General features: G+C 36.6%; 1 protein-coding gene across 1 annotated transcript in view; it reads left to right on the top strand.

Annotated features, from left to right (window-relative positions):
* PLXDC2 (plexin domain containing 2) overlaps window positions 1-27,829 on the top strand; it is a 253,050-nt gene that overhangs the window by 193,369 nt on the left and 31,852 nt on the right. Inside the window, exons 8-10 of the mRNA XM_054273816.1 lie at window positions 6,804-6,899; window positions 7,816-7,897; window positions 27,546-27,606. Coding sequence (XP_054129791.1) covers window positions 6,804-6,899; window positions 7,816-7,897; window positions 27,546-27,606 — 239 coding nt within the window. The remainder of the gene's footprint in view (window positions 1-6,803; window positions 6,900-7,815; window positions 7,898-27,545; window positions 27,607-27,829) is intronic.

The following is a 27,829-nucleotide window of genomic DNA, read 5'->3' as shown; positions in this document are numbered from 1 at the left end:
TATAAATTGTTGCTTGTCCCAAGAGAAGGCAAAGAACTATAACTACTAGCTCTACCTTGCCACTTTATCAAAGATTTTTCCATTAAAAGAACCCAGTCTCCCTTCATGTTCATGGCTAGTTATTAAAAAAAGAAAAAAAGCCAAAAATCTTCCCCCTCAAATAATGCAAATAAACCACCCCAACCTCTACTGGTTCTTGTTTGAACTCTGTCAGTTGTTTTTGTATATATTGTGATTTGAAAAGGAAAGAGACACTAAGAGCAACACAAGCCGGTTTGAGCAAATATATCCCCTCAATTTTTAAAAATGCTGAAAATCTTTCGTGCCTTCTGTATGCTCAGTATTCTAAAATGTCAATACAATGGACCTAGTTTATTAAAGTAATTTCAGAAGATTTAAAGCTAACTATTTATCAGATTTTTTTCAGATATACTGTCCAAAAGGTTGGTAATAACTTTTTCAGTACTTCTGAAAGATGAGTTCAAAAGCCAGGCAAACCTATTTCATTCTGGGAAGAGAAAACATGCTTTTTGATCAGCCATTTCATTTCAAAAGTGCATTTTAATGAGTTCTGTAAAGTCTTGAAGAGCCAAGGGCTAAAAGGAAAGATTTTTCTGAACTTTTTTAGAAGGAAGAACTTGAGAATATTATACCTATTTTTAGTAATATACTTCTTCATAGAAAGACTTTGCAGAATACCCCTTTTGTCTGCCCCTAAAAGCAAACAGGCCCATACACTTGTTCACCTTATCTTTTAAGAGTTAGAACATGGAGATGGGAAATTTTTGGCAAGTGGCTTTATACCTGTTTGGTTTTTTGTTGTGTTTTTTTTTTTTTTTATAAATATTTCCTTGATCTGCTACTACCTCTTGCTTATAGACCATGTCTTTATATTCCACTTATAATTATATTCTTGCAGATTAGCAACTATTTTATATCTAGATATAGATATGCCTGTATATACTCTAGAGGTGTTTAGTTAAGGGAAGTAAATTTCTGTTTGACACCAAGGTTAACCTGATAATTCTGAGATTTTTATGACAAAATGGCAAACTAGGTCCTTTGATTAATTTCAGAGGAAAAGTTTCAGCTCTTTCCAGGTAATTCAAATGAAGTTCCAGGCTCTGGAACTCTGGTTCTGATGTGTAAGAGTGACCATCCTGATTTCTTCTTCTTCAGACATGTTGAACACTTGCACACCAACTATTTTTCCTCTTGTAACAAACACAGTGAGAGTTTCATGGATGTCTTCCAGCTAGAAACATGATTGGTGATGACAAAGCTGGGAGCTTTACATTTTCCTCCAGCAAGACCTTTTTAAACATCTTCACTACTTCAGGACCTTTGTTCCTTGCCCACCTTCTCCAAACAGCTCCCCTTCATTTCTTGTTTATTTCTCTGCCATCCTTGTTATTCTGTTCTTGGTCCTTCTTTCACTTGCCTGTGGTGTCCTTTGCTCTCCCTCCTGCAGACTCCCAAGAGCTCTCTTTACCTTAATGACCATCTTTCTTTCCCTCTGTTTTTCCTCTCATTCAGGGTTAATGTGTTTCTCTCCCTTGTTTCAGAGCTCTTCCCTATTGTCTTTCAATTAGCTTTTTGTTGTGCAAGAAGAAGAAATGAAAAAGCATTTCCTGCAACCCACTTTTGTATTTTAGCAATGAAAACCCCACCAGAGAGCCTTCCCATATTGTGTTTGTTTTCCACAAAACCATGAAATACGCTGGGAAATGAGAGAGTGCCAGATTCAGGGGATCTACACAAGTGAATTACAGTCTTGCACAAAGAGAAAATGGGTAGTAGGTCTGTCTCCACAATGAGACATACTTCTCTGTGATTTTGGCATCTACTGTATTAGATGCAGCTCTTTTAGGAAATCCATGCCTTGACAACTTAACATTTAATCACACTGAAATTATTCAACAGCACTGTGTACAGAAATGAAATTGTAGCTGAGCTGTGTGTTAGTAATATTCCAGTTTCAGTGCAATTAGTGTCACTCAATATGTAGTGTAACTCAAGCATATAATTGAGTGACAACTCTGCATGTTGTAAATGTTTGCTCAAGATGTCTCACCACTTTGTTTACAGCAATGAAGCCCCTAAAAGAACCTTAGGATTACCTTCCTGAAGGGTAAAAGACCACTGGCCATTTATGCTCTGATATCTGTTATATAAAGGTGCAGCACCACTTGGGAAATCAAGTCTGATTTCCTGCTGCCTTACTGGCAATATTATAATTTACCTCTGTGCAAAATGGGCCCCAAAGTTATCACTCTAAAATCATAGTATTTATTCTCCTTTTCACTAGTGTAACTAATCCCACAGAGCCAGCTGCTCCAGCCATGAATGTTTGTCTGCTGGTCCAGAAAGGTTTATCCAGGCAGCTGGGTTCCTTGCACTAGATATCTGATTCAGGAGCATGCTGTTGATCTTTTGTAGCATGACAATACTGCCAGGACTGGTGCAAGTTGGTCAAAATTTAAAATATTCTCATAACTGGCCACAGACAGATCTCAGAGTGAGGCAGTTTGATGCGTGGTGGGATTAGGAAATAAAGCAAGTTTGTCACAACTAGACCCTGTACTAGGAGTTTTTAGCTGGCAACAGGTATTGGGGCAAACCTGGAAGGACATGGAGAGTTTCAAAGTAAATCATCTGTGGTAGGTGCAGAGCATTGCGGCAGAACATCTCTTAGTACATTGTTCATAAAGATGTTTTCAGAGCCTACTTAAATGGTTTGCTTGTTCACAGATTTGAGGTGCAGCTCCCAGGTTTAAAAGGATATTTTTAGTAATTTTTGTGAGAATGATAAAATTAATACAATTTGGGAATCTGAATTTTTAGATGTGTGTTATATTCAGAGGAGCAGTTGTGGAGGGGTTTGGATTACAGGCATTGGTTTTAGTCCCAGTGTCAGTGCCTCAAGAATTAATAAGTAAATATTGATAAGTTTAGCAGTATAAAGCTGTTAAAGAACAGACGCTTTGACATCCTAATTCCTTTACCTTTTGTGGTGACAGCAATCAGATATACCAGGCTGACAGGTTTTATTCAGCCAGTGGTGTCAAACAACGTCTCTGTCAAGCAAAGTCAGTGGCTGTATAACACAGCAGCTTCTCTATGCCTTATATTTTCCACAGATTGCTTGCAGCTTGTTGGATATGTTTCATAAATTGTTTACTTCAAATTGACTTCTGCATAATCAAATGAACCCTCTTACCATTTGTGTTTTCTCTATCAGCAAGACTTAAAAGTGAAAGTACAGCTGTATTAATACATATGGTCTTGTTTAGCAGTTTTTTCTGGGTATATGGCCAATCCAAATTCCCTTGAAATCTTTCACTGGAAAAAGTCTTTATTTGTGTGAACATATAATTTCAAAACTCAGAATGACTTCTCCAGTATTTTCACATTTCACTGTATTGCAGTTTTTAGCTGAGGAATGGTGTATGAGGAAAAGCAGTGATTATGTAATGGAAAAGATACAGAGAGATTATGCATCTGTCAGCCACGTATTTAGAATAGTTTGTTATGAACTACTGACCCTTCAGACATGTTAAGAAATCATTGGTGCTCTCCTGGCACTGCTCCCTCCCCAGAGTACTCTCCCTATTGAGTACCTTTAGTCAAATCTTGCAGTTCTGTTTCAAAGAATACTTATATATAGAATTATTAAATTTAATACTACTGTGATAAAACTACATAGAATTATTTTGTCACAGCAGAGTCTTGCACATCTATAATTTACCAATTTGTTGCTTAATCCCTTGAAAGAATTCTTTCAAATGGCCTTCTGACCCCCATGTTATCTCTCTCAGTCAATGAGGAATGTGTTCTTACCTCAGGTAGCTGGCGTTTTCTTCAGGTTTTTCTGCTGGGACTGTATCTTTGGCCTGTGCTCAAAGATAGCACAAGTACATGCCATGAAAACAAACCAAAAAACAATCTGAACCATACTGTGAATTAAAATAAGTGTAAAAAAATATAGTCAGTTATTAAAGAATACATTAAACTTTATAGCATTTAGTAAAAAGTGTGTTTGAGAAACCCAGACTTGTAGAAATGTAAAATATTTTCATGACTAGGAAAAGAATATACACATATTTACTAAAATTCAGAACCAGAAATGGTACTTCAAAAGCATAGAAAAGTCCTTTTCCTTTCTTCTTTTTCCTGCTAGACCTGATGTAATATTTCTTTATAGCAAAATACCTGCACATGATGCTTGAATATTGATCTGTTACTGCATCAAATTATTTCAGAAGTTCTTGTCATGTTAAGGTCTGCACTGAGGCATACATGAGCTCATAAGCTCTTTGTGATTCTGCACTAGTACATTTTCGTTAAAGAGCTAAATAGACATCATAAGACAAAGAACAAATTCCACCTGAGGGAAATGCAGTGTCTGTGCTGGGCTGAAGCAGGAGTGTGTGAAGAGGTCAGGGGGAAAGCATGAGGGAAAAGTATTCATTTTCCTATTTATCCTGTTGAGTTTAGGGTTTTTTTAACCAATTTTGTTAAGGGAAACCAGCTCACAATTCAAAACAGGGAGAGAAAAGTGCATTTTGAAGATCTAAGCATGGTATGTTTAAGTCATGCTTTCAAATAATCAAGCCCTGCATGTTTTTCTAGCCTGGTCAGGCAGATAAATTTGAATGCTCAGGATTCCAACCACCTGTCTGCAAGAATATACAAAGATGTTAGAAGGTGACTCTGCAAGTACCTCTCTGTGCTTAGTTTCTTACATTAGATAGATGCCTCATATGCAAACTTACCACCTGTGGCTGACACAGTCATCTTGGTGAAGAAAAAGATCAAATTTGAGTCTCTCAGGCAATGGGATTTGATGGAATAAAGAGTCATGCTGAAATATGCATGATTAGAATTTTTTTAATATAACATGCTTAATTCTCTTAAAAGTAGTGTTTTTCAGAAATTTCATGCACTAGGTGAGGTAAAAGTATCTATGCCCTGAATCTCTGATTCTTACTGAGTCTTTGGAAAGCCAGAAGCTCCTTATTTCTTGTAAGCCCTGTGAGGAATCTGTAAGGAGAGATTCAGCATTAACAGGATTATAGTGTACTAGTCTGTACCAGTACAAATGAGATGCAGTTCAAATAAAGTGTCGACACCCAGCATTTTAATTTATGTATTCACATTCACTTGCTTTTCTTTTTTTTTTTTTGACAGAATGTTAAAGATTTCTGTGGAAACAAATTAAATTACAGCCTTCAGCATTGGCAGGAGCTCATTTTAAAGGCATTTTACAATCACTTTGATTGGGCTTTTAGGAGACTGACCATCCTGTGAGCATAAACCTCTTGCAGCTGGCAAGAGATTGTCCCCATCCCCACAGATAATTAGCTTGGTCTTGAAAACATTTTCTCTCCAGTAAATCTGAAGGACAGAGTTAAGGCATTTATTGGGGTAAACTTTAGCACGTGCCCATATCTGTCTTTTAGCTAGTCAGAATGACTTTGTAGGTAGCACATAAAACTAGCTCAATATAGGTTCATTTCATACTGAAAGAGAATTCTGCTAAATGGAGGGGTGAACTCATAGCAAAGCTTCAAATAAATTGCAAGAAGTGGTTGGCAATGGTGCTGATTTGGAGCTAAATAGAAATATTATTATCTGAAAGTGAGATACTGCCTGCTTGTCCTTGAGATGAGGTAAGAGAAGGCAGAGAAGCTGCTTCCTCAAGCAACAAGGTGTGCTCTAATCCATACGGGGCTGGCAGCATAGAAGACATCCAAAGTCTGAGTTTGTGACTGTCAACAAGTCCCTTTTCTTCTGTTACATGTAGACTAAGACTGGTCATTGGCATGGATAATCTGTTAGTCCTTTGTATGTAACCTTTAATTCCTCTCTGGAATGACTGCAGAGGGTCAGTGATTGTGTTTAGCTCTGATTTCAGTTAGTTTAGCAGACCTTCAAAAAGAACATAAACATTAAACCAGCACCCCAGAAAGCTGTCATTTTTATGTCAGATTGGTATTAGAGGATGTTCTTTTGATTTTCAAATATACAAGCTTGCCAGTCTATATTTCAACTGTATATATAGAATCTGGAATTTTCAGAACACATTACAGGATATTGTTCTGGCAAGTAGTGTGTGATTTTTTTAATGTTTATCTTGAGCTTGGGTCTTATAGTTGCTTGTGAGTTCAAAGCCCTTCAGAACAGTACATTGACTATATTGAATTTCTGCTTTGAGAAACAGGTGCAGTCAGCCTGTGTAAAGATTATGCACAATGGCTGTTTAGGAAGATTGTCTTCTCTAATATGCTACAATATGAAAATATACTCTAGTACAATTAGATGTGAGCCATCTTTTAGCTAACAAATTTGATTAAGCAATTAAATAAGTTTTGTCTGCACATTTTGGCAAGAACTGACAAAGTGAGTATATAAAGTATTTCTCTCAAATCTATAAGGTGAGAAAAATGTCTTAGGAAAGCAAGGGTGTATTTGAAGTACACCCTAAAATGTCTGACAGTATACCCTCTAGAATTTCTGCCCAGATTGTTGACTAAGATGCTTGAGAGCACACTCAGCATTTTCATAATTCTTTTTCAGGAGAAGTTCCTTTTCTGTCAGTTCTGAGGGTTTCTCCACTGAAAAATTCTCTACCTATCTTTACTTGTTATTTTGTGATATTCAAAGTTAAAAATATATTCTTGAGAAAAATAGTTGCCATATGTGTATCTAAGGAACAGTGTGCATTTAGTACATCCACTATTTTTTACAATTTAAAGACTGCAAAATAAGAAAATATGATTTATTTTTGTCTTTCCTGTCAGATGTCCGCAGAAGAACAATTTATGAATACCACAGGGTGGAGCTACAGATGTCAAAGATTACCAATCTCTCAGCTGTTGAAATGATACCACTTCCAAGTAAGTAAAACATTACGTAAGCAGGAGCCAGATCTAGAAATCATCTATCTCCCTCTCCCTCCCAGCAACACATATACAATTTCAAATATTTTGTTTTATCTGTGGACTTGGAATCACAAACAGATTCATTTATCCTCTCCTAGATTCCCGAATGGATGATGCATTATCCAGTCCATTCTCGTGTGTCTCAAGTTAGTTTATAGGTACATAGCTCCCAGCAGGTTTTGAATGAAATTTGTGCCAAATAATTTTTTCAGAAGAATTATTATATTGCCTTTAAATACATTTCCTCAAGAAAAAAGAAAGAACACTTTTCATGCTTGCAATGCAAGCATGAATTCTTCTGTGTACTGTGCATCACGTCACGAAGGCATATCCCCAAACAAATGGCTCCAAATGTTTTGCAGTTCATCAGGCTCTTTTTTCAAAGGTAAAACTACATTGCTTAGAAATCTTGGGGTTTAAAATGCCAGCTGTACTATTGTAAAAATAGTAGAAACATCTATTTTTCCTTTTCTTAAATTCAGGTTTAGTTCTTGCACATTTATATGTCAGTCTCATTATTTGCTTATGTCTGAGTGTTAGCAGCACCAAAGAACAGCCAGAGAAGAAAGAGATTTAAGGAAATACTTAATATTGAGCAAAAGATAAAAATTTAGGAACAAAACTGAATGAACAGGTGTGGAAGTAGGAATACATTTACAAATGGAATACAAATGGAATACCACAGATGAAACGTACTTTTGTGTACACAGTTGTGCAAAGCATTATAACAGGCTGGGTTCAGGGTCTTATTTTAGATATGGTTGAACCTGTTGACTTCCTAAATATGTATTATCAGAAAATATATTCTTCTTTTGTGTTTTTTATATGAAACATATATGAGACTCAAGAAATAATTTATGTTTATCTACAGCTTGTCTCCAGTTTACCAGCTGCGGTCCCTGTGTCACTGCCCAGATTGGTTTCAACTGCAGCTGGTGCAGTAAACTCCAAAGGTAGAGAAAATAATTTCTTTCCTTTTTATGTGTGTGGATATGGAGCTGTGCTCAAAGGCTATCCAAAACCATTGCCTGCAGGTTATTCAGCATTAAAAGTTGTTACATTTGTGTTTATATATATGCATTCACATGAACATAAATCTCAAGTGCGATCACTGGCAGCTCATCATTGTCTCATTTCTCTTCAACAATTAGGCAAGAATAGTCAAAATAGTTGACTCAGGAGTTAAGCCCTTGTTCTTGTTTCTTCAGTCATACTTTAAAATCCTTTTGAAGTAGAAAAAGAAGGAGATGTCATAATAAAAATCATATTTTCTCCCTACATCATTGGCTTCATCAAAAATAATTTAACCCCATGGAGATGCAAGGTGTTAATATAGCTGTAAAAACTTCCTTGTTAGCAGCAAGGAGACCAACACATCCAAACAGTCAAGAGTCCTTTCCTTTTTTAACCTGTCATTACACTTGGTGTGTGCATTGGGTCTCCTCAGGCTCTCAGTGACACAAGGACCAGGACAGCCAAGTCCATGGCAGGAGTGATTCAGACTGTGGAGCAGCTGAAGCACAGCTAGCAAAATGGAAACTCTGCAACTGCAGCTTCTCAAAAAGTTTTTCACTCACTGACCTTCACTGACCATAATGATGAATTTCATGCCACTTCTCTGAAAAAAAAATGCAGCATCATAATGCACATTCATTGTTGCTGTGCTCTTCAGCTCTAGTGACTGGGTTTAGAAATACTTTGTATGAAACTGATGTATACTGAAACAAGAAAAAGTAATTAACATTCTAAAATAGTGCAATATTTTGACACCATGTTGAAGAACTGGTAAATAGCTGAAGAACACAGCATAGAATTAGAAATTGTGGGTCATTTTTATAATGTTTTCTTAAGCTGCAACTCCTGTAGTAAGTCACTTAAAAAGTAACTCTGTTCCCCATTTGCCTTGCAAAAACCTTTCCAGTGGAATTAGAGCTAAGACAAATCATGTAATATAAAACATAGAAAATATATTGAAGAGTAGCATTACTTCTAGAAAACTGTTCCAAACAAGCATGAACAGTTCTTGGTTGCTTTAGCCAAATCCTTTCTTTCAGCGTTGCTTCATTCTCCTTCCATCAATAGATGCTGTAGCACTGAGTTTCTGTTGGCTTTGGTTTGAGCAGGGCCTGTTGCTTTGTGTCCAGTGTTCTCCTTTTTGTTTGGATAAACTCCCTTACATTGTAAAATCCAGACCTCTTGTAAAGAGCAGGTGCAGAAACTTTCAGATCCTTTTTGTTTCCCTCTAGTTTGCAAACACCTGAGTTTCCTGAGTTCTGACATTGCTGAGAAATATGTTTTGCTCACTGAGGTACAAATTCACTGTGGAGAACTAAGTTTTATCCTTCTGCAGAAGCAGAACCAGTCATGTAGCCACACTGTGTTTCCTTCTGCTCATTTGGGAGCATTTGTGGCTGTTCCCTCACAACTGGCAAGGTGTAATTTACTGCTGAAAAACACACAGTCTGAACACATCTATTTCTATTCAATTAAAGTTTGAATGAAGAAAAACTTGCTTTTTTTGCATGTGGAGATCAAAGATGAGCCTGCTGTGAGATAGTCCTGCACTGTTTCCCTAAAACAGCTGTCTCCACTCTGCAGCTTGGCTGTGCTTTTGGGAAGATGCAGCAGGTAGATGGAGTAGTTTTATTGCTATTAATTAGGCCATTACTGACAGTAGTGAGACTTGTCACTTCATGCAGGTTGTCTTTGGGCATTGTTTGACCACCAGCAAAAGCAGGAACTGGAGAGGATTCCTTAGAAAAAGGATGGATATTGAAAAGGAAACTAAGAATACACTTCTACACAGAAATTTCAGTAGTATTAAAAAAGTCATACCATAAAATTTTTATATGTCAGAATGAGCAGTATTCATTCAGGTTTTAGAAAATGGAGAATTTTGTATAGAGTCATAAAATAGCTCAGAATGGAAAATCCAGACTTACCTCCCACTCAAACCTGGGCCAGCTGTTAGATCAGACAGGTTTCTTCAGGACTCAGTTCATCTAGGATTTGACCACAGAGGCTGTGGTCAAGTCCTAGATGTAAAATCCTTATACAGGATTTTACACCTAATCTGTTAGCTTGCTGTTTCCTCTGGAAACATGGCTTTGGTGGGTGTCTGCTTCAGGCCTCTTTGTCTTTCTTGGCCGCCCATCTCCAGTTTCTGAAATTAATAACTTCAACTATTTCATCTCTGTGGAGAAAGAGATCTGAAATAAAAAATGGTTAAATATTTTGTGAAAAGAGGCAACTTGCTTTCCAAAATGTGAAAACTGAATATTTATTTGCTTACACTGCAGATTATTGGGATGCGGAATCATTCTGTCTCAGCTTTGAAAATTTTCTACCAGTTTTGCATACCCTCTCTGGACTTGTAGTCTAGTGCCTCTCTTCCTTTACCTTGCACTTTCTCAGCATGACTAATCATTTTCAAGAGATAAAAAATTAAAAAATCTTATTCCATTCTCAGTGGCAATGTCTAGTTCAAAGAAGAGTGCTCAGAATCATTTGCTTCAGTACCCCATTGTGGGTTTTTTCCCCTCAAAAATAAATTTGCTCTGTTAAAACGTTCTTTTTGCATGTGATTAGGAAGCATTTCCTCAACAAGAAAATCTAATAGCCTGGCTAAAAATCATAAAGGATGGAAAGTTGTTAATTCCTACCTCACAGTCCTTCAGCTTTTTCTGTATGTCACTGCTCTTCACTCACCAGTCTTGTAAATCAGTGGAGACTTTTATCTCCTGTTATGATATACATTGCTCTGCTCCACTAGGATAAAATCAGACTGAAAAACCAAGGGCAAAGAATTCCATGAAGTATTAACTTAGACATTTCAGAAGTGCCTAAAGGACAAAGAAATTAATATTTACAGTCCACTTTCAAATGCGTGCCCATAGGGTTTTTTGAAGTAGGAGGAATGCTTAGGAGCAATGCCTGAGTAATGCTTCTCAGTTGCAAATCTGACTGGACACACTGGTCCAAGAAGTGAGGAGCCAAGACTGCCTCTCCTGTCTGTTGGCAAATCCCAGAGTGTGGAAGCCAATTAGCCTTTGTTGCAAAAGTCTGAAGAAGGCTTTGAACTGGCAGTGGTGGGTTTTCAATGTACCAATAATCTCCCAACAAACCTAGCATTCAGGTTTGTGCAGAGGGAGGATTTTTGTTTGCTTCTGAGGGCACTGGTGGGTAGTGAGGCTCAGATATGCCTGGAACACACAGAGATGTTATTTCTGTGGTGCCACAGTAGTACTGTGGTGCTCTAAAGTGAGATATTCTCCAGCAGACAGACTTCCATGTGGGTCACAAGCCTATACATATCCATTGGGAAACACAACCTTTTTTCTCAGGTACTTATTACCCCATTTAGCCAGAGAAATGTTACTACCAGGACCACCATCTTGCATCTAATTTCTTTCCTTGCATTATATTTAATCCATATATTGAATCATTGACACAGCAAAGTACCGTTTTTGGGGGAAAAAAACCCCAAAACTTTATGTAAAACCTTTGACTGCACAAAGAAAACTGACCAGCGTGACCATTGCAGAAAAACTTTACTCCCCCCTGTGGGCAATCTCTGTTGGAATGAAAATAGCTTTATCCTACAGCAGTGGGTTGTTTCCTACCTGTAACTTCAACCCAGCTGCTGTTCAAGCTCTGCAGTGGTTGGAGAGGCAAGTTCATTTTGGATGTGATTGAGAGCCAAATCCTCTATTCCTGCACTCTCTACAAGCTTAAATCGCCATTAGCTCCTTCATAGGGGGTCATCAAACCATCCTGTCTGAAATCCAATATGATGTGTGTCACACAATTTTACCATGACTGAAGCAAAGGCACATCATTTTCCTTTGACTTCAACAGATGGAGGATCCCCCTAGGAGCTAATTTCAGTTGGAACTATGTATATTTCATAACTGTTTCACAAGTAAAACTCTTCAAAGGAGATTAACTATAAATACGTAAGCTGAGATGGTATTCTAACTTTCTCCAACACAAGTATCCATGTCTATAAAATGCCTAAAACACTTTAGCATCTGTCCCATGGAGGTCTCCAGTGGCTGAAACGTGGATCATTTGCCCTTCATTATCTCTAACTTCCTGATATGTAAAAATTGGGAGAATTCATTAATGTTAGATTTGTTTACATCATCTTCTTATGCATCTGAAAATGTTTATATACTCTAGGCACTTGGTATAGCCTGCGCATTAGAGATGTCATTTTCTAGAAAAGTTTTTGACAGTTTTAAGACCACCTTGCTGTTATTTTATAGCTTCAGTTTGTAAAACCTGCTTGCATATACCGAAATAGTGAGTTCCCTTGAAAATATTTGAAGTTGATTGTCCAATAATTAAAGATTCCCTAGATACTGATGCTTTTATTTTTATTAACTTCAGGACAGTCTCACATTTGGGCAGTGAAATGAAACTGATATTTCAGAGCACATTCTTTCAATCTGTGCATCCTGAGACTTGGGCTATCAATGTCTTGTGCTTCACGTCATCAATACAGGACAAAAGCAGCTCCCAGTACCTGCAACATCAGTCAGGCTTGGTGTGGTACCATCACCCCTAAACTGAAGATAAGGGAACTGGAGGGCTGTAGTACTAAGGGCAGGAGCTGTAAACAGTTTAGATTATAGCTTTACTCTGCTGTCACTGTTGGAACATATTTTCCAATTTTAAATCCTCAAAACTGTCTGCCTTATGCCAAGGGTACCCAAAAGGCTAACAGCTGGATCCACAAGGATGCTTTGCTGGCAGACTCACTTGGGTTTTCAAGGGAAGTTACACAGAATAGGACAGCAGTACTAAAAGCAGCTTTTTACCAAATTCTCTACATAAGTGTCCAGGACCACAAAATTTTTAAGACTCCCAACACTTTGTATGAGAAAAAAATCTTCAGATGAGTCTAAGCAGGGCTGAGCAGTGAAATGCCCCATGGGAGCCCCACGAAGCTTCTCTACTCAGTAAGGGTGACACTGCCTTGACAGAGAACCCCCAGAGGCACAGGACATAAGTGAACATTGATCCTCTGAAAACAAGTCAAGAAGAATGGCCCATTAGTTGTGGAGGTGTGTGAGTCTGGGCACTTCCTTGCATGTCTCCAGCTCAGACCAGCTCCATTCCCCTCAGGCACTGGCTGCCTGGAGATCCAGGATTAGCTCCTGGCACTGCTCTCCAGACAGCCCTGCTGGGGACTTCCCTTGGCCTGAAAAGAAGTGATATTTTGCACTCTTATCCTTAAAAGTCTCTGTTTTCCAGAGTATGTTTTGAATAATGTGGTTTGAAATCATACCAGTTTATGGTATAGACCCACAAAGTGCAAACCCCCTGCTTGAAAAGTGCCCTGAAAGAGACTGTAAAAGTTCCAGGACTGAGTGCAGTGATGAGGCAGGGCACTCCATGGACTTTAGGGAGTCATACTGCCCTTGTGTGTATGCACAGCTCCCAAAGCTTCTTATACTCTTAAAGCAATTCTGAGGTTAAAAAAATTGAAATAATCCCATTTGTGGTGTATTTCACTTCAATGCATAGTCCTGTGTGCTAACAATAGCTCTAGTTGTGTAAATGAACAGGTTATAGCTGCGGTTTATGGAAAGTGTTCTGAGCAAAGTGAAAAATTAGAAATGTGTCTGGGAATAGCAGCAATAATGTGATTTAAGGCTTGATACTTCTAATCTTTTATTATGATAATCACTATTCCCATCTAAGCAAGTAATAAAGAAACAAGTTGTTTTGCATTCCATGCTGATTAGCTGGAAAGCAGGGAAGGAAGACTCTTTAGGCACGTGCATTTTTAAGAAAACATGTTACATTTGAAATATGAAGTGACAGTTTTCCACGGTGCCCTTATAGTAACTGAGAAAAAAGAACTCCTATTACTTGTGTTCTGAACTTCTGGATAAGTTTGAAATATCTTGTTTGTTCTTCTTCCTTTAGAAGGAAATTGGAAATATGTTTAGTTAATTTTCAAATGTGAGTTCATGTCTGAAAATTTTTAGTATCAGGTAGAAGAAAAGGATCATGTTTTTTGTTTGTTGACGTGTATATCCCAATTGGCAAGACCTGATCTCATTTTAAAAAGTGTTGACTCAAACACTATAGTATTTATAAGTAACATTTTTATGTAACCTAAAATATTTATCAGCTGAGCAAAACACCTTCCCTACAGAATTTATAAAACCATAATCATAATTACTATGCTATCTGACTAGAGAAGCCTCTGGATTTATGAAAGCAAATAATTAAATCCAAATAAGAAACGCATAGCTTATTGTTTGATATCTACATTTTCCTCGGCTTTTATACCACAACAAGGGTTGTAGATTCCACTAAAGAGAAGTGAAAGGCAAACCACATCCCATCTGCAAACCTGCTGAGGGTGCCCTTGGTCCCATTGTCTGTGCCATTGATGAAGACATTGAGCAGCGCTGGTCCCAGCACAGACCCCTGAGGAATCTCTTGTCACCAATCTCTGCTGTGACATTGATCCTTTGGCCACTACTTTACAGATGCAAACATCTCACCAGTTCCTCATCCACTACACCATCCAACCACCAAATCTGAATCTCTCCAGTTTAGAGAGGGGTGTTGTGAGGAACTGTGCCAGAGGCCTTACAGAATTCCAGATAGGCGACATCCACTGAGCTTCCCTTCTCCACTGATGTTAGCACTCCATCATAAAGGTTGGTTCAAAGTGCTCTCATTTAAATACTTCCTTATTTTAACTACTTGAAGTTTTAAGGGTTGTGGGTTTAGTTTTGGTTTTGGATTTTTTGGTTGCTTTAGGAATATTTCATAATTCAGTTGCAAATGAAAAGATGGGAGGAGGACTGGCTGGTTTATGCTCAGGCTTTTTTTGTCCAAACACTATTTAACTGACAGTAGTGTGCTGTTATTATTAAATTGGTTGCAGTACCTTAGCTATTGAAATACAAATACAAAAAAAGGGCATTTCTATGGATTAAGTAAACCACCAGAGGGAGCATATATAATCCAATCAATGTAATAGTTTCATATACGAATTACAAGGAAAATCTCCTTTTAGGTGCTTTTGAAGGGCTAGAAGTTTAATACATAGTGTGTTCTGTTAAATATATTTCATTCTACCAATGTGTCTGACTTCATGAATTTGCTGATCATACCCCTGCTTTAGACAAAGCAAAAGAAATCTGTCCAGATTCTGGATGTTTGTATGATGCCACTACAGCTGGAGAGGTTTTCTGTGAAAATGTAGCTGAGTCCTAACACACAGGTCTTAATGATCAGATTGTTCAATTAGGTCACATTTTCTCTAAGATAACTGATAAGTAATGGAAGTAATGGTTTTCTAACTTTCATACAGTTTCTTTTCCAATTATGAAGCAACATATAGCAGAGAATCAGAAAGTATGGCCCTATGTCAGAGTTTGTTCTAAAATGCAGCATATTTTTCTTTTATTTCAAAAGCTGTATTGAGAGAGCAATTGATCTTTCTATTCAAGTGCAACAAATGTATCAAGAATGAATGTGCAAATTTGTCAGCCCTGATGCATTACTGATACGAGCAATACAATAAGTAGATCTGTACTTTCTTGAGCAGAAAATTGCTCCACACTCAACTTCTTCACATATTTTCCAAGGTCTTGCTTTTAATTTGACAAGCTAATTTGCCCTCATGCACTGCAAGAAAGTGTTAGGAAATTAGCATTCAACAATTAAGAATTTTGTATGCATGGTAAGCCTGATGGGACTAAAGCAAGAAAAGACAGTTGCACAAAAGTGTTTAATGAACAAAGCATTTTCTCAAACCAGAATGAGCTCAGTGATGGTATTGTTTGATGAAAAAAGCCTCACAAGATTATAGTAATAGATATTCTCAAGTGGGATGACAGTTCTGTAAGAAGAGAGCATTAACCTCAGTGACGCTGTAGATACACTTAAAAGTAATGGTAAATAGTAATGGTACACTTTAAAAATTGTAATAATGGTACATATCACTAAAATGTAACATTGGGAAGTACTGTTAAGCAATGTAGGTGATCCTGAGCTCACAAAATGTTTTTGTTGAAGGTTAGCCTGCAGCCAGAGGAATTTGCAATTTACTGAGAATCTCACATGGATAAATAGCAGATTACTAGCCTTTCTACATTTTTTTGTAAATTGGTGGAATTTGATAGTAGCTGGAGTCAGTCAAATTGTTGTGGAATTTCTGTAATTCCCTCCAGCACAAATTGTTTGGAATAATTCCTATGATAATCCTAATAAACCTAAAAATCTCCGTCTCTGAGCAGAAACCCAGTGAACATGCACCAGCTTTCAGGGGCTTCATACAAGTCAGTGCAAGACCAGACCATTCATTCTCCAAGCTTCTTTTCTCCCCACATTCTTCTGCAGTACTCACTGATGTTCTCAGCAGCTCCATAAAATTGTCCTGATCCTAACATTAAGAGATTTGATATCTAACTAAGGGAATTTGAATCTTGCTTTCACACGAGAAATAGCCAGCCCCAGCATTAGTCACACATATGCATACCTTGCTTTGTTTTTCTGAATAACTCAGAACAGCATGAGGACAGCAGTTATGCTCATAACTGATGCAAATTTTTAAGTTCAAGACTGGGTCATAGAACTTTAAATTATTTCTAGAAAAGGAGCAGAAGATTGCTACAATTCTCATTAATATGAAATCCTAATATTTCTGTTAAAATATTTTCTATTATATCCTGAACCTGAAGATGGGGAAGCATTTTGAAGATTTTTAATCTAGATGTAAACACAGTGATCAATTTAAGACACCTCACTCACACTATTAATATTCTAGATAAGTGTTTCTTACCATATCATTTGCTTTTCAAAATTTGAGATTGTTTTCACTAACTAGATGTTCACAATAACATCCTTTGCCAGAGTCATGGCGTGTCTTCTGGAGCTTAGAGACTCTGTTCATTAACCACTGTGCAGGTTTCTGTGATATCCAATTTTGCAACAGAGCTTGGAGAAGACTTCACAGTTAATATGGAAAGGATCACTGCCTGGACTGTTCCTAAGGTGTTTTTTATAAATGCAGGAAGTAGTTATCAAAGATACAGAGGACAGTTAAGCACTTAAATCTCATTGAGGGGAGGGATAGAAGACATACACCTGTTATATATACCTTAGGTAATACTTAATTTTGCTGATTAATTTGGAAAGAAGATGACAACATCTGTATTTCTTTTCCATGTTTAAATTCACAGATGCACCTAAGACACCAAAAGGACAATAGGTGTAATATAATAGCTAGAAAAATAGGTAGCATTACAATTCTTTTCTTTAGAAACTTTTGCCACAATTCTTTTAAATACTAGTAATATTTTATTCTTCATTTATTGCATTAGAACAATAAGAAAAAGCCCATCTCAGTCTTTAATGAACCATTTATATCTAGAACTGCACTTTCTATGCCAGTCATAAGTCTTTCAAATCACAAGAGAGCTTAGTACAGATTTAATTCCTCATTGTTTGTTTATCCTGAGGGTGATAGCCATTCCAGTGGGTACTGCCACACTGTATTAGAGAGGTATTTACTCGGGGATCAAACTTCAGGTTTTTTCTGACAGAACTATGCCACATTCAGTCCCATTGCAGCCCAAAATCCTTTTCAGTTTGGTTTCCTTTTCATCTGTTCATATCCATGTTTGAATTCAGAAAAATTCCTATTTGATTGCAGACAGGTGACACTTACCCTTGAAAGGGTTCCACAGATGCTTTATGATGTTATTTATACATATACTAGACATTTTAAGAAACTTGACTCAGGCTTGTAGTCATCATTTTGTGTGTGATAGGCTGTCTCTCTCTCTCCTGTGGGTTCCTACACAAGACATTATAGACTTTCTGATTCCCAAATAAATGCCTCAAATGGTCATCTACCATAATTATTGGAATTTAATTGTATAATACAAAGAATGCAAGGGACATTCAAATTCAAATTTCAAATAAAACAGACTTTTCTGATAACAAATTAAAATGCATAGCAACACTGCATTAAATAAATTCTAATACAAAGTGGTTAGTAAGATAACTTTCATAATACATGATGTGAAATGTGAAATGTGAAATACAGGTAGATGATGAATAGATGAATACATAACACAAATGAGAAAAATTAGAAAAACCAGGTTTGTTGCTTAGACACAAGACTGTTTAAAAAATGCTGAGAGGGAGGTTACCACATAAGGCAAAAACTTTACCTGCTTTACCTGCATTCAGAGAAAGAGCTTCAAGAAGGTTTTGACATCTTCAGATAGGCACATTGCTGTATGAACCCATGTTCAAAGACAGAGGAATGCAGTCAGGGTCACAAACTTCTCATTGGTTGTCTCACTATAATATATTGTACCAAAAAGCAATGAGATAATTTAACATCATGTCTACAGCATCATTTCTGCTCTACTTAGGTTATCTTCTTGACACTCAGGCTGTTTCTTCCATTTCTTGTTGTGTGTAAAGTCCCAAATTATATCTTTTTCACACCTCTGAAATTTCCCACATTTTCCTTAACTAGCATTAATTTGCAAGTGTTATCTTTATTTGCTAAACTACTGATATTTTTATCCAGTTCTCTCTCTGTTATTATATTCTCTCTCTGTTATAAGACTATTATGTATAGGTCTTTATACTATTTTGTGCTAACTACTATTCCTGTGCTACTGAAAGAGTCCTGAGTGAGCTGACCATCTTCCACTAATAGAAACAGTGGATTCTAATCTCGGGGTCGCTTCTCTAACCATGTATGTCAGGATATATGCTTTGACTTTGAACATAGTAGAACTTCAAAGTTCTAATATGAAAGCTAAAGGGAATAAAAACCAAACATAATTTGGTTCTTAGTTTCTCAAGGGCTCTTAGGCCCCACAACAGCAGTTTCTGAGCCAAATAGATAAGTAAGCTTCCCCTGATGAAGCTAACTAGTTTTTCTAGTTAGATTGCTAAATGAATTTGTAATCAAAAAAGGATAGGATATATATAAAGTAATATAACAGGATAGTTCCATTATCCAGCATTGCTCATTTTGCAATGCTTTTATGCATTGCTACACATGGAACAGTGATTCTGCTATTTTGCACTATATCTTATCTTCTCTTTCAATGGCCTGAAATAAATCAACTGTACTGCTTACAACAGATGAACAAATTGGAGGTTTTTTCTGTCCCAAAAATGGAATATTAGAAGTTGAACAAATTTGGCCAACCCCAGTTTTATCAGTTTAGGATAATTCTTTTTGTAGAAAAGATCTATAAACGGATTAGTAAAAATAATGTGTAGTAGGTTCATTCTGTCTCATAGACCCTCTCAGTAGAATAATTTAGTGAGGAGCAAGGCACTAGATTTCTTTACTTTCATGTCTGAGATAAACTTAATTTGTAGTTCCAAACTACAAATTACCAGAGAATGGTATGTTCTAAAAAATTACTTGCTGGGTAAATTTTATCAAATATTTGAATGTTCATGAATCTATATTTCAGAAGCCATATACCACCTACCCATTGTAGCCTAAATTGTTGACCTAGATAAAATTTTTTCAACTGGTCCCCTTCTTTCCTTATTTCAAGTATTAAAAAAAAATGTGAAACAACAGAAACTGAGACCAAAGCATTTCAGGAATGTCAAAACTCAGGACACATCTGTGGAAACAGGCAGCCCAGATTATCACACCTGACTCTAGGATAATTTTTAGGATGAACGTTAATCTCCTATTTTGGAAGTATTCGATTTTTTCCTTTCATATAAGCTTCCAACCCACTGCATTACCATGGAGGAATCTATCTTCCACCATTTTTTTATGATCACTCTTAATTTCCTTTGTTCTCATTACAAGGGAAATAAATAAAACAAGGAATAAATAAATAAAATAAGTCAAGCGTTTTTTAACGGAATCAACCAAGATTTTTAAATGAAAGTTTTTTTCACTTTATCAAATTTTCTTTTTCTCATTTTTCATTGAAATATAATGCAGAATGGTAGCCCCAGTCACTTTTACAAGCATAGTTCATCTTCTCATACAAAGTATCTTTTTACATAGTATCACAAATTAAATTCATCCTGGGAAGCTTCCTGAGCATTGTAAAACAATTGTGTGTGTCCCTAAAACAGTTGTAATGTTTTCTGGTGTGATTTCAGTCCATGCCCAGGAGCACTGTCCAGAACAGTTCCCAGGCATGGTGCAGGGATTGGACTGTTCCAGATGTTATTCCCAGCTGGCTATTTATGTGCAGCCTCCTCCTTTTCAAGGTTGAGAGAGTTTGCTCCCTCAGGCATAGGCCATTGTGTGCCAGCAGTCTTCAGTGCCAAAGAACATTTCTGGGCATGTTTATTGTACTAGTGTGGACAGAATGGTCACAATTGCCTTAATTGCTTTCCAGAAGTGCTAACCTCTTATGGTTGTACTCCTAAATATAAACTGAGCATCACTGAGATCATATTTGCCTCACAGCCTCCTAGATATCATTCTATAATGAAGTACCATGAATAGAGTCTCTTTTTTTTGGCATATTTTAAATTTTACCTATTACTAAACACAAAACACTCGTCAGAAGTTTTTCTTTAAAGAAATCTGAAATTCATATGTCTCTTCATAAATTTTGGATTATCTGAGATTAGAATGACCTCAAAAAAACTGCTCCATTTCACAACATAGTCTTCAGATTATTTATAGCATATATATTTCTCAATCTTTCCAGCCATGTAAACCCAGAAATTCTCTAACATGTTCTTGTAGAAGATATTCTTAGCTTAGGGAAATAAATGAAATTTTATGAATACACTTTCTTAAATGTCATCTTTAGCTCCCTCTCTATTTAGATCTATTAACTCTTCCAATATCTGCATTATCATAATGCATTAATGAAATCACTGGATATCACAACAAATATCAATATGCACCATTAATTAGGAAACTGAGGAGCTCCTCCTGTTCTGCAATTCTTTTGTGATCTCTTTTGATGACTGGTCCTGCTCAATGCTGACTTCAGAATTGGGCTCACTTTTAGAATAAAAAAATGAGACACAATTAAGATACTATTTTGGGAAACAAATAGCTTTCTGAACTTTAAGTTGCTTTGAACATAACCAGTTACAGGATGATTCATGTCCTTCCTTGTTTTGCCCTCTCTCTGAAGAGCTCACTGAGTTTTAACAGAGGATGTTTTTCTTAGCTTTAATTCACATCCTTTTATAAGCATAGAAGCATTGGATTGTGCAGAGTGAGTTTAGCATGCTGTGCCTCCTTTGCCTGTCATAGCTCCTGCTTCCTTTCAGTTCTTACTCTTTTTAGAGCTGTGAATGAGACACAGCAGGGGCAGTAACCCAGCACTAACCACACCATTGCTGCAATTGTCCTTCTTGCAGCTCAGATGCTGCTGCCCACTAGTACCGAGCCAGCCGTGGTGCACACTGCATGATTACTGGGGTTCATGTGTGATAACAGACATGTGAACAGTCCTTTTTCATACAGTCTCCAGGCACCAGGTCATTTTTATCCTGCCACAAGGACTCTACTAGTTGTTATCTACTGTTATCAGTGTGAGTTTTTTAAAAGGAGGAATATCCCAGTAAAGTACCAGAGTGAAAAAGAGCATGGGCAATGTGTGAATGAGATCTGTGCCTTGATACACATCACCTGAGACTTGATGTTTTTAAATTTAATTCCCAGTTCTACCATTCATATGTCTGTGAGTACTGTGGGAAACACAGAAGCTGTGAAATAGTGCATGCTCATCTGGTTTTCAGAAAATCTGGGCTTAATTCTAGGTTCTGTTACAAATTATGTGTTATCTCAGCTGATCATTCCATGTCTCCTATGTTCTGTTTCCTTATCTCTAAAGTGGAAAAAAGAAACATTTTCTCCAAAGACAGCTTTCATGTTTTTATTTTTAAAATGAGACTAAATCAATGGATATGCAACAATAACTGTAATTCTGAGATAGTGTCGGCTGCATGTCCAAAGATAGAAAATAGTTCAGACAATCATGTTAGAAAGAAGAGCTAAATTGTGGTTTTTAGGATCACTACACAGAATGTAAAGTACATCCAGTAGTACTTCAGAGCTGTTTGCATCAAACCCTGAGAAATTACTTGTGTGCCAAACATGCAGCAATGCCAACGGATCAGAATTCTCTGCTAACTTCTGTTGCTATTAGCTCTTTATACCCACTTTGTGCAGGTACAAATGCACAAAGTCAAAGCAGTGGCAACTGTAATCTAGTATGAGGGACTAATCTCAGTGTGGTTCCTTCCCAGAGAACACATTTGATGTAAATTTCTGCTGATTCTGTTGGAAATCTGTACCATAATCTCATAAATTTGACTCTAGGGTCCTCCTCTTACACTATCTTTTTCCTTCTAACTGTTCAAAACAGAGCCTTTAGCAAAAGCATATTTTTTTATTCTTTATCTGCTTTTCAGCATGTTTCCTTTATTGTTGTAACTGACATTAAGTTTATAGAAAATATCCTCCTATTCTTCTTTAATCAGAACTCTGCCAAGTCTCACTTTAACCACAATTTGATCTTTTTCTTTCGAGTGGAATTGAAAATAAAACTTACTTCTTTTATCCCACTTTTATTCTTAGCCTCTTTCAGCAGAAGGAATTCCCTGTGGGAGTCTTTATTTTCTACTGCCTATTCAAATGTTGTGTCAGAGTTACAAAAATTGAGGCTTATGCATGTTCAGTCGTTTTATGAAAAATAACAGCTTGGATTTTTACATCTTTTCCTACTATGTTTATTTGATATTTCAGGAGTATTTTACACAACAGGTAGCTATATTTTCCCAAGCTTTCCATCCCATAAAGTTGTGAAACCATTGTCAGGCTGAAGATTGACTGCTGAACTTGGTTCCACTCTGATCATCCTTATCATTACCTGAATGTTTTAAATTTTGAGCAGAGAATGATGTTTAAACAGTGGTGGAATTCAGTGTTGCATTAACTATTAATTACACCTTTGTAACATTCAAATTTTTCATAAACATTAGAGTAGTACAGGCTGATTTTAGTTTCAAATCCTTGTATTCAGCTAGTCAGATATTTTTATTTTACAAGAGCAAGATGGGAGCAAGTCCTCTTCCAACTAATCAAATTGTCCTCCTACTCTGAAGTACAGTTTAATTAAGCAATATTTAAGTAAAAGATAAATACAGAGAACATATTTATGCTAGAATTCAGATATATGATTAGGAGTATTGAGCTAAGTGATAAGTACCAATGCTACTCAAATACCTTAAAAATGCATACCATAGTCACTTACAGTGACACTTCACATGAACTCCATAAGCATTTTGAGCTGTGATTAAGTTCTGCATTTGAGAGTGGAAAATAACAAAGGAAAATTCAGTCTTTCCCCAAACAGCACAGTGTGGCAAGAAAGTGATATTTGAAGGGTGAAGGAACCAAATTGGAGCCTGCTCTGTGGTAAAGGGAGGCAAAACCAGACCAAGCACAAAGATAAACATTTTTTCCTCCAAAAATCACTCTATGATTAGAGTTATTTTTCAGTTCGACAAACACAAAGTTCCAGTATTTTCTTTATTATTATATTTATATTTATTTTTTACTTTCTATCTCACCTTGGAAAGAAATTTCAATTTAAAATGTTCTAATTCTTCTTTTAGCAATTCAAACATCCTAGCAACTGTCTTAATCCTTTCATAATGTGATGGTCCTTCCTTAATGGTTGAATTCAGAAAAGAGTTCTGCCTCTTCAATTTTCTATCTAATTTTCCAGATTAACCTTTTATTTAGCTAAGTTAATAAACCTCTTAAATGAGCTAAATCATTACATGGTATTTACAAAATCATTTCAGATTTCTGGAATGCCTTTCATTTCCAAAAATCTGCTCTTTACATACTCTTACAGAGCCAAAAAATACTAGGAAATTATTGGTTTAAATTATATGAGCTATGCATTTCAATGCTTTTGATTGTCATACTCCAGCTCAACCTAATGAAAAGGTTTTTCCATCCAGACTTTGCCCCTTTTCTTCCTAATACTTTTCCATTAAGTTTCTATATTTAACACGTTAAACCTTGATGAATTTTCTGCATTCAGGTTATCTTATTTATTATTATTATTATCATCATCATCAACATCATCATCATTAATCCTCATTGAACTCTTTTTAAGAAAAGAAGCAGAGCATTTCATGTCCTGCACTGAGTGGAAACTTCAAGTATTCTCTGCCAAATAAAGGTAAAGGGATTTTGGCAAATAGGATGGCATATTCAGCTCCTTTCTGGCTACATACAGTTCCCTGAATGGATTCTGACAGCTTTCTTCTTACTCAGACTGAGCTGCATTAGTTGTGCCATTAGTCGAATTGCATTAGTAGCTATATGTGTGGAGACATTAATTTTCCATTTCCTCCATGAACCAGTACTCCAGAGTTCCACACAAACCCTGAAATTCCTTGCATTTCATAAATGTCCCTATTTTCATTTCCTAGAACATCTTTATTATTGCTTTCCTAGGAGCTGAATTTGGGCATCACTTGAAAATGAAGTTGTTATGAAATAGCCGTGTTGACAGATGGCATAAACAGTGCAGCAAATCAAATCTGCTCCAGTGTTTTAATGGCAACAGGGAATTATCACCATGCCACTAAATTAAGGTCTTAAAAATGCAGTCAGTAACACGGGTGCTGCACTGAAATGACAGTTTCCAGAGCTCTAACTCAACGAGGCAGCAACAGTAGCTTCTACTGCTGACATGCAGTGATTTATGCCTCAAAGGAAGTTCACAAACAGGTTTTCCAGGAGACTATCTCATTCCTGATAAAGCTCTTTCTGATAGCATTGTTTGGACTCACTATGCATCAGTGGAAAATGTTAAATAAGCAGTGCCCAGGGTTGAATGTATTTTTTTCAAAGCAGAGTCTTCTCAAGACTACCTCACATGTTTGAAAGAGCCATTCTAAGTCCTTGAGTGTTACATGCAATCTTTGGTGGCTGGTTAATTCCTGGTGAAAAAATATTAACCCCAAAAACGTTACTCACCCCTGTAATTCATTAGTTTGTAAGAAAAGACTTAAGAACTGTAAGTGAGTGCACCTGGGATACATTTTTATTCATTTAATCTTTGGAGCCTTAAATTTCACACCATTTATATATAAGATAAAATCTAGGTTTGTTTAATCCCTACTAGCTCTAAGTACACTGGGTTGAATTAGCATAGATATGCAACAGCAGTAACTGCCTCAAGTAGAGGAATTGATGGAGTGGCTTGATTTCATGTCTAAATATTTGGTTTGGTTTTCTCATGTACTGAATATCCTCAAAACCATTTGAGCCAAAGCAGTATGAATAAAATGTGATGGATTTATGTTTTCAGTACATCTGAAAAATCAGTCTAGTCCTGTTTATAGGCAGAGAAATTGCTAATGAAAATCTTCAAATTTTAAAGAAATGTAGGGGAGACTTAAAAAAAAAGTTCTATTCATACCTGGAATACCATATTATCATTTCTTTCTGCTTAGTAAAGGTCTTCTGGTTCTTTCAAACATTCACAGAGACAGAACACCACAGAGATGAAGAAGCAGCACTGAGCTCCCAACATAGCACTGATTCACTCACAGTTCAGCAAGAAAACACTTTTCAAGTGGTCTTTATTCATAGAATTTTTTGGGTTTGAAGGGACCTTTAAAGATTACTCTGAACAGCCCCACTGGCATGGGCAGGAACATCTTGCAGTAGTAGATGCAAGGATGCACGAAGCACCATTCAACTTGACCTTGAACACTTCCAACGATGGGACATGCACTATTTCTCTTGACAGTGTATTCTAGTGACTCACCAGCATCACTGTGAAAATCTTCTTCCTTATATCCAATATTATTCTATTCTCTTTCATTTAAAACCATTACTCATGTTCTGTCACTACTTTGATAAAAGGTCTCCCTCCATCTTTCTTACAAGCTTCCTTTAAGTGTGGAAAGCCTGTAGAGGGTTTTCCTGAAGCCTTCTCTTCTCCAGGCTGAGCAGCCCCAATTCCCTCAGCCTGTCTTCATAAGAGAGGTGCTCCAGCCCTGTGATCAACTTTGTGGCTCTCTGGACTGCTCCAGCACGCCAATCTCCTTCCTATGTTAGAGGCCTCATGCATTGGGAAGGAGATATAATAAACGTATTTCTCTGAAATACATTTCTGGTTTGAACATTTCTCTCTTAACAGCAATGGGTTTTTGGAGAAGCCAGTTGCTATAGAGTGTGTGAAAATTGGGGACAGTTAGTGTTGGGGTATTTCTTTTAGTAATACTGCAAACGATGGAATGTGGTATGCAATGCAGGTGTAACAAGAAAGTGAACGTTTTTCTCAAAATCTTTTCTCAAAGACATTGTAGATTCTGCTCCAAATAATTTTATGGAGATTTTTCTTACCCAAGTGTGTTGTTAACATTGTTTACATCTTCTTGTAACATCCTCTTCTTTTGTAAAAATAATTATGGTGTTCCATTTTTCCAAATGAACTGCTCCCTTGCTTGAAGTAGGTAGTACTTGACATGTCTTGTCATCTTTCAATTCTTTGTAAACAAAAAAAAAGGACCCTGAAATACAGCTAACCATACCATGGCCTTATTTGTTTGCCTAGTCTTATTAAAAGACAGCAAAAAGCTGTTTTTTTACATTCAGGTAAGTTATGATCACGGCTGCCAAATGATATCACTCTGTCTCATAACAAAATACTACAGGAAATGAATGCAGAAACCAAAACAAACTCTCCAAAATAAAAAACATCCTAGCTGGCAAGAATCTTCTTCAAAGATGAACACTGTGTTCTAGTTATTTGCTTGCCTATTTAAAAATGCTTTCTGTTTGTGATGCTACCTGTTGTCTAGGAAACACAAACTTACTCTACAGTCACTGATAATACTCTTGAGAGATGGAGATTTCCAGGGGAATCATTACATTAAAGTGTTACAAGTTTCTTAAACATTTGTTTGTTACATACAGCAAAAGACAAGGGATATTGCAAACAGGTTATTAAACTCACCCAATTTGATAAGAAATATGCATGCAATTTAAGTTTTCTGAATCTGGAGAGGAGGGAGAAGCAGCTGTACAGTGTTCTCTATTTGTCACAGAGACTGTTCAGAGGAGCTGTGAACATTGATCAAATCGCTCTATGTGTATCTTGATATCTGTGAGCACTTTGCCTGATAAACACAGTGACCGTTTCACCACATCCTTTGTGGGATTAAATTTTCCTGGCTAAGAATTCTGCACAATAATAATTAAACTAATTTACATCAATATGGTTGACATCAGACTTAAAAATGCTATGGGTCAGTGACATCTTAAGAATAATTATCCAGTGAAGGTAGATATTCCTATCTAAAAATTATAAATAAATTTTAAAAACTAAAAGTCTCATTCATTGAAACACCTTTCACTAAAGTGGGTTAAAGGAGTTTCTCATATTGTAAGCAAAAGTATCTTGAATAAAAGTGATACCATATAAAACATATGGATTTTAAATCACATCATTTACTTATTCTTTCTGTCACTCTCTTCTGTTCCTCTCCCTTCCTTTATTCTTTTTTTTTTCCTCCTATTTCCATCTGGACAACTTCTATCTATTTCATCATTTGAAGATGCTCCAGTGGATTTGATCGTCACCGGCAAGATTGGGTAGACAGTGGCTGCCCAGAAGAGGTATGTGAGTAGTTTACATCCTCAGCCCATCAGAGACAATTTATGTAATTGTGGTGTTTTTGTTTAAATTATTCAGATCATAAAGCATGGTTTCAAGGCCAAAGAAATACTATATTTATCTTTCAGGGGAAATCCCATAAGGCATAACAAAGAAGAACAATCTGAGCAGTTTCACTCCCCATTTGAGGGAATAAAATGGACAAAAATTAAAATTTTATCTTTG

The sequence above is a fragment of the Melozone crissalis genome, unplaced genomic scaffold (assembly GCF_028551555.1).
Source record: "Melozone crissalis strain CALT ecotype California unplaced genomic scaffold, PUWL_Pcris_2 ptg000016l_1, whole genome shotgun sequence".
NCBI lineage: Eukaryota > Metazoa > Chordata > Aves > Passeriformes > Passerellidae > Melozone > Melozone crissalis.
The sequence above is the reverse complement of the archived record's forward strand: the minus strand, read 5'-3'. Positions and strand labels throughout refer to the sequence as shown.